The following is a 14,022-nucleotide window of genomic DNA, read 5'->3' as shown; positions in this document are numbered from 1 at the left end:
ACACACATATACTTAAGTATATATAACTTTTCATGTAAACACACGTTGGTGAATGCATGTGTTTGCGACTCAGTTGTGCTTACAAATATTAGACTTAGCTGCTTTGTTGTTGTTGCTTTTGTTGCAGATTTTTTCTTATAACTTCTTTTCGTTTTATTATTTTTCTTTATTTTGCTTGGTTTCTTTTTTTTATTTTTTCGATTTTTTTTTTGTTTTCTTTTCTTTTTATTTTTTATTTTTTTGTTCTTTTTTTGATTTTTTTTGTTGTTCGGTTTTGTTGATTCAAGTCGTGTCGCACACGTGTGAATTTGCTATTTTTGCGTTAATTTCGCTTTTATTTATTTATTGCGTAATGAAAGCGAGTGGCGGAAGAGTGTCGAACACACTCGTGAGTACTTTTAACGGTAATGGTTTAATCGCTGTTGTGAATATCAAAAATCGGAAGTCGTAAATGTGAGTAATAAAGCAAACGGGTTTTAAGTGTGGAGAAAATTTTCGAGGTTTCGATTTTTTTTGCTTTATTCAGGAACGAATGACCTCGCCACGCTTTAGAAATACGAAGCTCCTTTTTTATAATATTCTTAAGATTTTTTAGGAAATCTTTAATCAAAGTTTAACGTGCCCTGAACAGTGTGTATGAAGTTTGTAACACACATAAGGGACCATCAGAGACTCATTAAAGGGGCCCATTAAAAGGTTGTTGTATAAATGACAAGGTTGACAAACTGAGTCGATTTAGTCATATTCGTCTGTATGTTTATACGTGAACTGTACCTCAATATTTGAGCTATCCATCTGAAATGTAGCACACGTTTTTTTCTTCTCAAGGCGCTGCTCGTTTACCGGAGGTGGCTATATTGGACCAATATAGCGTATAGCTGCCATATAAACTGATCGATCATGATCGAGTCCTTGTATGGAAAACTTTTTTGTTTGACAAGATATCTTCACAAAATTTGGCAGAGCACTGCTAAAATATCTGAAAGAATTTTCCAGATGAGACCAATGTAGCATATAGCTGACATACAAACTGATCAATCGAAATCAAGTTCTTATATGGAGAACTTATTTGTTCGAGAAGATATCTCCATGAGATTTGGCAACAATAATTGCCCAATGAAACGCTACAATCTCCGAACAAATTTTCCAGATCGAACGACTATAACATATAGCTGCCATACAAACGGGTCGATAAGAATTAAGACCTTGTATAGAAAACATTTTTATCTCGTAATATATGGTATAGATCGCACTACTCTAGTACTCTAGTACTCCTACACGATCAAAATCAAGTTCAGGATCTTCATAAAATATGTTTTTTCATTATTAAAACCCTTAAGTCGAGTTGCAGGCTGTTTATATCAAAAAACGATGCCATTTTTGTTGGCTACAAACATTTTCGGATTTAGTTCTACACATAAATATGCACGTAAGCGTTAGTTCCTTAAATAAATACAGCTGCGTAGGGTATTATTGCTTCGGTGCAGCCGAACGTAACCACTTTTTTATACTATTTTGCACTAAAATCTTAGATTCCGTCTCATTTAGTAACATAATAAGTGAATAAAAAATATTTTACAATAATTAAGGCAGCTTTATTTCCTTGCTATAAGTAGGAAAAGTGCCAAATTCAAGGCACAAACTATTTGAGTTGAATAAAGAAAGAATACTAGGGGTGTAAAGCTATATTCCATTTCTCAGAATTCCACAAATTTTCATTAATTTTGTTTTTTAATTAAAAAAAAATTAATTAAATGAACTGAAATTTAATTTTTTATACAATTTCTTTCAATATAAAGTTTTCTGCGTTCCAATTAATCACAAAAAATTGGAATCAAGCGCCTTCATTTTAGTATAATTAAAACTCGTGCAGCTCCATCAACACATTGTCCGAAGAAGCGAAGCATAACAGTTACATGTTCGGAACATTAGAAGCCGTTACATTTTCGAACATGCGAAAAACTTAAATTTCTTTCGATACAAGCAAAAATGAAGCTGCGCCGCCGGCGATTTAGTACAAAGCAAACAAATCGGTTAGTTCGTTGCTTCATGCAAATTTAATGCTGCCACACGCCACACGCGCACCAACACTCGTGTAATTCAACGGAAAAATGCATGCGAGCAGAAATTTTCCAACGTGTTCTACAGCAATTTGCAAACAAACCAGCCAACGCACATTTACACCGCAAAGCGAAGCGTTCAAAACAAATCAAAGCTGCAGCAAGACGAACAAGAGGAAGCATAGAAGCATGAAAGCAGAAAAAAATGAATACAACAGGGCTGAAGAGCACAACATGCTTTCATTTCGCGGCGGTGAAATGAAAATGCCCGCTGGCGACTATGCTAGCAACAACAACGACAGCGGCTTGTATAAGAGCGTTGGTGCTTCAGCAACAGCAACGCGGCGGCGTCAGTCCGTGCAACCGCAATTTTTCCACTGTTTATGACACACACACACACATGCGCACGTATATCGTGCATGTAGCGCTCAAGGGCAGGAGTGCTAAATGTTGGCGTTGTTTGAGTATGCGTGTGTGTGTGTGTGAAAGCTTTTCAGGTGCAACTACAATTTTCGGCATTATCTTCGCCGCTCCAGCACACACAGCCATACACATATGCACGTGTGTGTGAACAGAAATTTTGCTGCCAAAGCCGTGGCGCAGCTGCTGCTTGTTTGCATTTCCTTACTCTCCAGCAACCAAACCAAACCATGTTGACGCTGTCGCCGGCGGCCATACTAACTAAGCATCCGAGCAACCGAGCAACTAACCAACGGAGCTACCGAGCGAGCGCCCTACCATTCAACCAGCTAACCACCACACATCATCGTTTTGCGGTTAAATCGAACAGCAACGAGTGACTAAACACAACAACAACACCAACACGCCAACAGTGTGCCAGCTATGGCATACAACAAGTGTATGCGCGCGTATAACGGTAGAGCGTGTTGTTTTGTTGCTTTTTAATTAATAGAAAAGTCTTTTGTAAAGTAATAAATAAATATTATGTTTTCAGCGGGCGGTCGCTGTGGCTGCCAAAGCAAATAAACAAAAGGCGCCAGCGCAAAAAGCGAAAAAGAAAAATAATACAAAAGGAAAATGCAAAAAAAAGCTTGACCGAACATAGAAATAGCTACCTCTAACGCACGTTTCGCGAGCTTTCGGAACTCTGCGGTTGGATTTAGGGTCAGTGCAAGTGGTTGCGTTTAAATTAGTCTATACTGAGTATTGACTCAGTGTAAATTGTATTATAAAAATTAAAAATTTTTCCACAAAATATTAAAAAATTACAAGTTACAAAAAAAAAAAATAAATAAAAATTTAATATTCAGTCAATTTGTGTCGCATATTTGAAATTCTATTACAATTTTTTCCCTAGTATAATACTTTTTATAAACCTTTTGACAGAAATTTACGTTTTTTCGCAAGTAAAGTGAAAACTTAGATGTAAATGAAATAAAAAATTTATAAAAGCCAATACAGGCCACAATCGCATAATGTTACGGGATTAAGTATTTTTGTAGTCTTTTTTTGGCATTAAAAGTCAATGGAAACATGTTTTGCCTATATTTAGGAAATTTGCCATAAAAAAATTGCCGAAAAATATAGCAGGCACTTAGGCGTATTATACAAAGCTAAGAGTGCTAAAACACGAAATAAATCGTAGCTTTTCAGTTGTTATTAGTCTTGAAGTTATTAATAGAAAATTAAAAGTAACTGACTGACTGCCTTGAATATTAATCTCTTCTAAATTTAGTGAAGATATCTTGGCCAAAAAATTAGATTTCCATACATGAATATGATCATGGTTTGACAAATGCGCAGGAGAAAAGGAGCAACGCGAAATTTCAAATCGGTAGCTCAAAAACTGAGAGAATAGTTTGCGTTTATTCGTCCGCCGGATAGATAGCCATAGCTAAATCGCTGATTATTTATATAAAACCGACAGCATCATTTTTTTCTCTACTTTCTCAATTAATCGAATATTCTAAAAATATTATAAATTAAAAAATTTCACATTTTATTAGTTCATACGATTGTCTCGATGCCCAAACGGCTATAATTTTAAAATGATTTGAATTTAAAAAAAATTATTTTAGTGAGATATTTTGATGGAGCTAAACTATCGAAAATTGTAATAAAAAAATTTTAGATTTTTGCACATTTTCGGTCTAGAAATACAAAAATTAATCATTTGTAAACAAATAAAAATATTTTTTCATTTCTAAAAAAAATCAAAATTTTGTTACTACATATTTCTATGCGTTGAACATTCCATACCTTAAAATTTCAATTTTTACTATTTTTGAAAAAATTGAAAAAATTTTGGAATTTTTTTAAATTTTCAGTATAGAGACAAAACAAAAATAGTTGTGTTTTTGAAAGCCTAACTATTCAAGAATTCGTCTACAAGATGATTTTTAAAATTCAAATAATTCTCGGATATATAGTGCATAAGAATTTTGCTTACCCGGCATCCAAGCTATTTAGACCGAAACTGAAACTTTAAACGCGTTTTTTCCAAAACTGCGTTTTTCAAAACGATACCCACGATTTCTGAGGTTCTACTATACCGATTTATCTAATATTTGTAGGGATTCTTTTTTATAGATCTATATCTGGAACTATCCGTATCTTCAAATTTCAATTTTAACTATTTCTCAGGTTCTATTGGACCAACTTATCTAAAATCGAGAAGACTGCAGTAATGCCTACAGCAGGGAACCAGGGAAACAATGTGTTCAAGAGTGTCTCTTGTGTACTTGCATTGGCAAGACTGCGTTCTCAACAGCATGTTACACTGGATGAGGTATCGATAGTGAGGCCGCAGAGTCTATTAAAATTCGCGTCAAGCGCAGCCATTCTAAACGACTACTAATCCTCTTGAACTTGGCAAGCGTCGCTTATTAGCCATTTGTTGAATTAACCTAACCTTTAACCTTTCAGAAACTCTTTTTTATGGACTTGCCTTTGTCTGGAACTATCAATAACTCCAGATTTTATTTTTTTTTTATTATTTTTTAATTCAAAACTCTTAAAAAAGTGGAAAAAATAATTTTGAAATTTTCCCCAAATAATTTGTTTTTCGCTTTTAGATTGGTAGTAGGGTTGATATCGTGGATATAGTCCCGTGTCAAGGTTTTGAGACCGCTGATTTCTCCAGCTCCTTTTTTTTTTTTGAAAATTTTAACTTTTTTATTTTTTCATATTTTTCTTTATTCTTGGAATAGTAATAAAAAATAAAAATATCCTAATCCCTTTTTGTCCCGACACTTCAAAAATTGTCTGAAATTCATGCCTCTAAACTAAGATAACTCCTTAAGAGAAACTTGGAAATGCAGGTGATCTCATAGCAGCTAATTCATACTGAGTAATATTTGCGAAATTCCCAATTCCAAACGCTTGAAACAGTAATATTTTCTTCAATGACACAATATTTAATAAATAAAATATAGACTCCTTAAATACCATACTTTGTTCGAAATTTGGCGAGTGCGCGAATTAAATGGCACGTATGACCGAAAGTCAATTATGCGTTATACAAATCAGGATCTAATTCCGAACCAAAATAAGCACGCATTTTATTTTATGCTGAGCATTACACTTTTCATTTAACATTAAGCGGAGCGCAAACCAGTAAAGGCCACACCATTGCCTTCGGACTAAAGCCAACGCTGAGCGCTAAGTCCCACGCAGGCACAATTACCGCCGACGAGCATTACGACTGCCATTTATTGCGCCAACTATATATTTTATTGACGTACTTATAATTAATTATTATTCGCATAACTTTTTTCCAACGGATATTAAATTCTGCACAACAACAACAACACATATGACTGTGCAAATGTCGTAATGGCGGCCAGCTCCGCGGTGCGCTTTATTAATTGCCGTTAATTACACCCCTAAGAATTATATTTTCATTCATTAAACTCCGCTCAATAAGCTTATTGCACAACAACAACAACAACAACAATAAATGCAACAATAAGCAAACAAATAATAAAAACAGCACTAAATATTCAATATGCTGCACAGCGTGGCCACATAACGGTCAACTACCGGCAACACGCACACATATGCAGTGCTGCTGCGTGCCACATGCTACATGCCACACGACACACGTTTCACACTGCCGGACTTAATGCTAAAATGTATAAATAAAACGCTCGTTGTGGCAACACTGCAAAGGACATTGCCACTGCGCATCGGCGCACATACACACACTCATGCAAACATGCACACATGCACAGATATGCATGATGGAGTGCGTGTGTGTTAATGTGTGGGTGGACGCATAGGCTACCACCTGCCCCCAACACCACTAACAAGCGTTTGTAAACAAGGCCAATAAACAGAGGCCAACACGCGCACAAACAACAACAAGTGCAAGCAACAAGAACAAGCGCCAGCAACAACCAGCAGGCGAATGGCCGGCCGGAAAGCTGGCCGGCCGCCTGACAGGCTGGCGGCTGTGGAAACACGTTAGCTGCCAATTCAGTTATCAGCGCGCGTAAAATAATTACAGTTAAAATGCTGTGGTGTGCTTTAAAGCAATTTCAGTTTTCAGCGCAAAACTTCAGCAGGCGGCCGCACAACATCCGCGGGCTCGATGCTGCGAAGTTCACACTCCCTTTTTATATGTACGAGTATGTTATATGCCGCGGCGGTGGTGCAGTGTTGACGACTGCTTCGCAGGCTCCACTGCACTTGTTCACTTGTTGTTGTTGTTGTTGTTCAGTGACATTGCAAGCAAGCCGCTATCATCGATGCACTTTATTGGTGGCAAGCAGATCTATTAAGGCTGTTAACAGCTCCAGCGCATCAGTAGTGAGTATTTATTAGTTGTTGTTGTTGTGGCCATAGTTGAGCGCTTTTTAACGGTGGTCTACTCGGTGTTTGTTGATAAGTGTTTAAGTAGCAGAATAACGATTTATGGTTTGCTGAGTCTTATCTTTATGTTTAAGTGTTTAAATCTTGGTGTTAATTGAAAAAAAGTTTATTAAAATTATAAATAAGGTATATAGGAACTATATCGTCACCTGAAATGCAAAATAACGTAACAACATTTTCAGAAATTTACAGTGGCTTGAATGAAACACGGAATAAAATGGAACATGAGTGAAACAAAATTTTAATATTGGTTAAAACTGGTTTATATATGACCGCAGAACCAGAAAATGTTGAACATATTTAATATTATGTCTGTAATTTGTATATACTTTGGATACACATATACATATTTGAGATTGTTCCCCGAAATTTTGCAGTTTATCCGGTAAATATTTCCTGAGATATACGCGAATTTGTGCAGGCGTCTCTTAGCGTTCGAATCAGCCTACAAATCAATAAACGCGTTTTTATCGTAAAACGGTTTTGAAAATCGGTGGTGAAAATTTTTTCGAAATCTTTGAAATATTGCCCCATTTTTAGGTCGTAATTCTCATAATTTTTATTTATTTTGGTTTTGGATATGTAATAATTTGGAGTGGAAAAATCTTGCTCATTGCCGGACATGTTTCTTCGGAGATCTTCCTGGAGAGATTTTTTGAAATTAATCACTGATTATTGAAGTACTCTAAATACACTAAATGTACATTATTTTTAAGTATTAATTGAAGAAAATGTCTCATCAAACAACAAACATCAGAAATGAGTTTTTTTCTGACCTTCAAATGGGGATAATTTCGTTTTTATGGAATGGTGTCATAACTCAGACAATATATATGCTGATAATGCAGAAAATCGAACTGTAAATACAGGATTTAGAAATTTCCGTCTCCAGCGCCATCTGGCGAATTTTTTAGTTTTGATTTAGGATTAGTTTACTAGAGAATTATTAGTTTCGAACTAACTTAGGGGGTAGGTATACTAAATCTATATATACCTATATATATACTTATGTACATACCTATATATCCAAAAGCTTTCTTTAATATGCATATAATATTCATATTTAAAATTTTATCTCTAATCGCCTAGGAGACTACCAACCAAGCGAACGCTTAACGAGTTTCACCAACCTTTGAATATTCCACACTCATAATCAGATCGTATTCGAAACTATTTTTAAATTCAATTAAAGCTTTAAGCACATAACGACATTCTAATTATCATGTGAATTTTATATATGCATATATATATACACCATATATATCAGATTATACCCACTACAGACCGACCGTCTGTGTGGCAAGAAGGCTTATTTGCTGCTATGCAAATTGTTGTGCTCAACTTTTGTTTGTTGTCCCACTGTTTTTGTTGTTGCATGTAAATTGTGGTGTGAATACAATTTTTGTTGTTGTTGCATGTAAGCTGTTGTGGTGTGAATAAAATTTTGCGGCTATGTCCATGTTTATTATTATTATTTTAATTTTAGAGCAAGCAACTAAACGCCGCACAATGTGGCAACAGCGGTGAGCACAAACCAAGCCACAAATCGCAATGAGCGATGAGCGAAATAATGACAGCAGCAACAACAATAACCGAATAGCCGAAAAACATTGCAAACAATGCAAAGAAGAGGGGCTCGCGCTGTGAATTCGGCTACATAATTAATAGCTGCGTACGTGTGCCATGGCGTATGAGTAATTTTATGATTTGTTACACCCGGCAACTGCTCTGCAGCCGCACTCGCCGCATAACTGAGTGCCACATCTGCGACACATACGCGCGCACATATGCTTGAGCCGGTGATTATCTGCTGTTTGTTTGTTGAGGTTAATTAATGCGTTGTAAGCGAATTGCGTTTGCGTTTGCGTGCTGGCAGCTTTTATAGGCCGACGCCGCCGACACCACCGAGCATCAATGGATCAGCACAACAGCCAAAGCAAGCGAGAGCAAACAATGCGGCCGTAGAAAATGCGCCGGCTGAATTTCGGGTGTAATTAGCTCGTTTATTAGTGGCACAAATACATTCTTATTACACCGAGGGTTCTGGCGGCGGCTGGCGGCTGGCGGGTGGTAGGCGCGCAGGCGTGCATTTGTTTTAATTATCTCTTTTTAAGTGTGCGCGTATGTGGTGTGCCAGAAATTGTGGTTGCTGTGTGTTGTGGCGTTGATTTGTGTGTAGATCACCATTTTATAATGGCAAATGCTGAGCAGGCGAGTCTGAAGGTCGCGCTATAAAATTATATGGCGCTAGTTAATGACCAATGCTTGGATGAAGGGTGACGAGTGCGTGGTATAATTCAGCATTTTATTACTATTAAATGACAAAGGAAATATTTGTTTTGTTTTTATTTTTGCTTGGTAGGTAGGTTCAATTGCTTTGGCTGGGCTGAGAGGCGCAGCTAAATTTTTAATTCAGTGCGGTTGTCTCACCATCTTTTTAATCTAAACTCTATAGCGATTTAATGTAGTTTGACATATTTATGCATTGAATACGAGCTTTTATGTGCATACTTTACATGGGTAGTCCCTGAAACCATTTCTGGAAAGTTTTTAAATATTTTGCATTTTTGTAAATTTTTGTGAATTCCTGAAAAGTCTGATGATGGACGTTCTTTGTAGGGCATAATCAGGTTTCCGAATTTTTGAGATGGTATTTTAGCCTAGAAACTTGAAAAAAAAAACAATTTTTTTTTCAAAAGTCTCTTTTGGATATTCAAAAATACCTCCCTAAAATGATATTTCCAAATTCAGTTTGCTGTAAATGCTTTTTGTTATCGAAAAAAAGCTCGAAATTCGAGGCTCTCGACTTGAATATCGTTTAAACTAAAATTTTTTGTAATAAAATTTAGATTATTTTTATCAAAATTTAAAATTATAATTTTTTTTTTATTTTGAGTTAAATTTTTTTGATAGAAAATTAGGGTTTTGTTCGATAATAGGTCAACATAAGGAGAAATAATAAAAAATACAGTATGCTTGTGACATCAGAAGATAAGTTTCCACCGAATTCCGGAAAGAAAACAAATGATTGCATAAAAATAAAAATAAAAAACCCAAAAATTTAGTTATTTAAATTTAATTTTAAGTCACATAAACTTTGAGGTTTTGTGAGAAAAGTTTTAAAACAAAAGTAATAGACCTTTTCAGCACCTACAACATGGCTATAGAACTTTTTTCTAAAGAGTTCGTAGTTTCGTCGGAAATCAAGATAAACCATACCTAACTCTTAAATATTCAGGAATGCCCCCGCCGCCGTCCTTTTCTCGTAAATTATTTTTCTATTAATGTTTGCCATTTTTCTTTCGTTTCCAATAGGCTTCAACGAACTATTCATTTTTTATGATTTTTTTAATTCTTTATCCTGGTCTATATGTAAGCTTGTGTATTTTCAAAGCCATGAAAAAATATAGTTTTTTAGCTTTTTCTTTCGTCTTGTTTTTAGGATTTTTTTTATTTTGGCAACTCATGAACGTTATACTATAGGAGGCTAATAAAAAACAATAACTAACATTTGGCCGTCATTGTGATATGGTCTAACCGTGTTCTATATTTTTTATGAAAAAACCAACAAAAGTCGATTTTGTAGCCCTTTACATGGGATGGCCCTCTGAAGTGGTTCTATCTGAACAATATACTCGGTGATTGTAGCACTTTCTTGGAGAAAAATCAATGACAAATTTCATGAATATGATCATGATGTCAAATAAAAAAGCTATCAGTAAGCAGCAAAATAAGAAGACATAGCTTCTGTACATTCGAGCAACTCACTCACTCTATAGCCCACCTCGTAGAATACTTCTCTAAAGTAATTATTTTCAAAATAAAAAAAAAAAATAATATTCTTAAAAAAAATATTTACCCTCTCATTCTGGTAAATTTATTTTTTAATATCCCCCAAATTTGCCAAACGGTAAAAAGCGCGCAAGTGCACTTTGCACTTTGCACTTCCAATAAGAGTAGCTGCTGCAAGTGCGGCAAGGCTAATTGTTCGCACGTGCAATAGTAAAAAATACAACAAAAACCTAGTAAAAAGTCTTAACAGCTAGCAGGTTAATGCGAAGCAACAAGAAACCCGCGCCAAGTAGTTAAAGAAACACTCGAAATACTATACAGTTAGTGCGGCTGGTTAGAGGGGAGGGACGGCAATTTAAGCCACCCATTACCGGCGCATTATTATTGCAGGTGAATAATAGTTATTAAAAGTAGTGCTTAAATAAAAATAGTAGCCAGCGAATTAGCGCATAGCATAAACGGTAATAATGTAATGCAAAACTTACCAACTCCACCAAGGACGGTGCTTGGCTCCAATTTGGCTTTCTTTGTGGCTAAATCCTGATTATTATTGTCAGAAGCGGGCGCCATAACTGCTGCTTGACTTAAAAGTTCGTCGCTTCCTCGCTGTTGTAATTGTGGTGATTGTTGTTGTTGGTGGCGTTTCGTTTCGTTTTTTTGTTTTGTTTTTAAGTAGCACGGAAATGGAAAGAAACAGAGACAACAAGAGAGCGCAATAAGTATTTGTGTAATGAGTATAAAAACAGATTTGCTGAGCATAAAAATATGTATATATGTATGTGTGTAAATCTTATTATATAAACGCATACCGTTAGGTGTGTTTAAACGTAAATATTTGATATTTATATGTAAGTGAGTAAATAAATTACGCAGATGTTTTTGCTTTGAGCTAATATTAAGAGAGTAAGTGAATAGGAGATTAAAAGTGCCGGCGAAAGTTGGTGCGTGGCAGGTTCACAGTGAGCGTGGCAAGCGAGCCGGTAGCGACGCGACTAAAAGGCATAAGTAAATAGTGCGCTGGGCGCAGCGGAAAACGTACTTTGCTAAAACAAATAGAATGAAGGAAATTACAGTTTGGCTCTGAGTGTTGAAAAAGCGGTGCGGGCGAGTGCTGCGTGGGTAGGAGCTGCTTGAGCAACAGATTTATACGAAATGGCAACGGAAACGAAAGTATTAGCCATTACAGTTGTATTGTCGTCTATAGCGGCACGGAGACAGAGCGTGGAAAACATAACAAATTTTAGGGGAACACAACAACATTAAGGCGGTTTAGGAAAGGTGCTTTAAAGAAATGTGTGTGCAAAGGCGTGCTGCGAGGCATATGCTTAAGTTTTCTATTCAAGCTTACGGTAAAAAGCGCTAATGACGGTGTTTAGTAACAATTCCTCCGTCACTTCAATTTCTGAAACAACGTTTTCTTAACTTTTGCAAATTTCATGGAAATATGGTAATCGAAAAAGTCTTTTCGTATTTTGTCAATAGATATGGTTGCAGTCGTATATCTCCATTATGACATTGTGTCATTATGCTATTAGTATATCATAAATATAAAAAAAATGAGTTAAAGTTTGATTGGAAATACGAAAGGACCTTTTCGACTACCCAATATATATACTCCTGGCCACGCAAACCTTACCACTCAAAATTTTTAAGTATTGTGCATATTTGGTTACACTTTGTAGCGGTACTTTTTGAGGTATAGGCATTTTTTATTTAGAAATAAGTTAATGACATGTTATTAATCAAAAATATTAAAAATTAAAAACAAAACATATTCAGCTATAGATAAATCAAGAAAAACATAAAAAAAAAACAAAATTGAAGAAAATACCGAACAAACGAAAAATTAAAAAAAAAATAAATAAAAAAGTATAGTGGTAAGGTTTGCATGGCCACGATCTAAGTTCTGCTACAACTGCTACTATTAATATGAATTTCGAAAAAAAATTGTATCTCTTTTAGTGAAAATCGAGCAAAGTCAGCAAGATTTAAGACACAATGGATTAACATTTCTACAAATACAACAAAATTAGATGAAAATTTAGGACCAAGAATCACAACTTTGTTACATTTCGATTTAGCGCAACCAAAAACACGTTTAGACGCATACCTGTGCCCAGCACAAGCATACACATACACACATGCAAATACTACAGCTTGTTTGCCTCCACGCTTACGTCGCTTTATTAGCATTCAGACGCGCGCGCTTTCGCCACTAAATCAACACACAATGGAAATCAAGTCAATAAGCAAATACGGACATACGCGTGGCCAAATACACACACACATACACACACATAGAAAGCACTCAACAGCCAGTACTCACCACACACCAGCCAGTGTGCCAGTGTACTGAGCGCCAGTATCGCAGCGAAAGTCGACGAATAAACAAACAACAAAAGCCGCAAATTGAAAAGGGTAATTTTGTGTGAAGTACTTTTTCACGTCATTTTCTCCTCAATGTGCTTTTTCGACTTTCAGGACGTTCGTTCAGCTATCTATCCATCTATCTATATGCGCATAAACAATTTCTCTCTGTATGTATGTGTGCGATGTGGCAAGTGGAGTGCGCTCACTCTATACGCCACAGCTGCCAATACCACAACGCGGCTTCGACGGATATACATTGCCTTGCCGGGCGCCCACGCCTTAAAGTATGCTACACTAGTGGCGAAACTCGGCGCTGGAGTGGGCAAATGGGCAAAAATTCGTGCAGCGACTCACTGCCAGCGTTGTCGCAGGCAAGTTAGGTGGTTTGCTGCTTGACTGCTTGACTGGTTGGTTGACTTTATGCGACAAAAAGCAATGACTGGATAGAAGCTCGTCCGATCAAAGGTGGCATGACGAACACACAAAAAAAAACAACAACTATGAAGAATGCAAAAAAACGTGTAATTTGAGTGTTAATAAAATGGCAGATAAAAACTACAAAAACGAAAGGATAAACGGAAAATGGCAAGCAAAAATGAGAATATACGAAAGTGCAGTGGCGGAAATAATTCAACTGGTTGGCGTCTAATGAGCCATGTTTGACCAGTTGGCGTTTAAGTTTTGTTGAGAAATTTGTTAAACCATTTTGAAATGCGGCAGATTAAACAGTTGAGCATGATTAAAAATGTTTGTGTAGAAAAATAGGCGGTAGGAATATTTCCTGTGACAGTCGCAATGCCACATATGCCAGCTCTGAGCAAATGGTAACAGGCTTTACGCTACTTTGCGCCTTGTTACCACCTCCCGCGCTATTTAGTATGCACGGAAATAGCAGGCTAAGTGCTAGCTTAAGCCTACAAAGCACAAGCATGCCGTTAATCAAATATTTAAGACATTTTCAGACATA

General features: G+C 36.3%; 1 protein-coding gene across 12 annotated transcripts in view; it reads right to left on the bottom strand.

Moving 5' to 3' along the window:
• Positions 1 to 14,022, bottom strand: part of LOC105227019 (polypyrimidine tract-binding protein 1) — a 498,255-nt gene that overhangs the window by 92,795 nt on the left and 391,438 nt on the right. For all 12 annotated transcript variants that reach the window (XR_007422012.1, XM_049450402.1, XM_049450400.1 and 9 more), the window contains one exon: positions 11,171 to 11,291. Coding sequence is in view for 11 of the 12 variants with exons in the window: in XM_049450402.1 (XP_049306359.1) it covers positions 11,171 to 11,291 (121 nt within the window). In the remaining variant the exon portion in view is untranslated. Of the gene's footprint in view, positions 1 to 11,170; positions 11,292 to 14,022 lie in introns of those variants that run through there.

Source organism: Bactrocera dorsalis, chromosome 2 (assembly GCF_023373825.1).
Source record: "Bactrocera dorsalis isolate Fly_Bdor chromosome 2, ASM2337382v1, whole genome shotgun sequence".
Taxonomy (NCBI): Eukaryota; Metazoa; Arthropoda; class Insecta; order Diptera; family Tephritidae; genus Bactrocera; species Bactrocera dorsalis.
The sequence above is the reverse complement of the archived record's forward strand: the minus strand, read 5'-3'. Positions and strand labels throughout refer to the sequence as shown.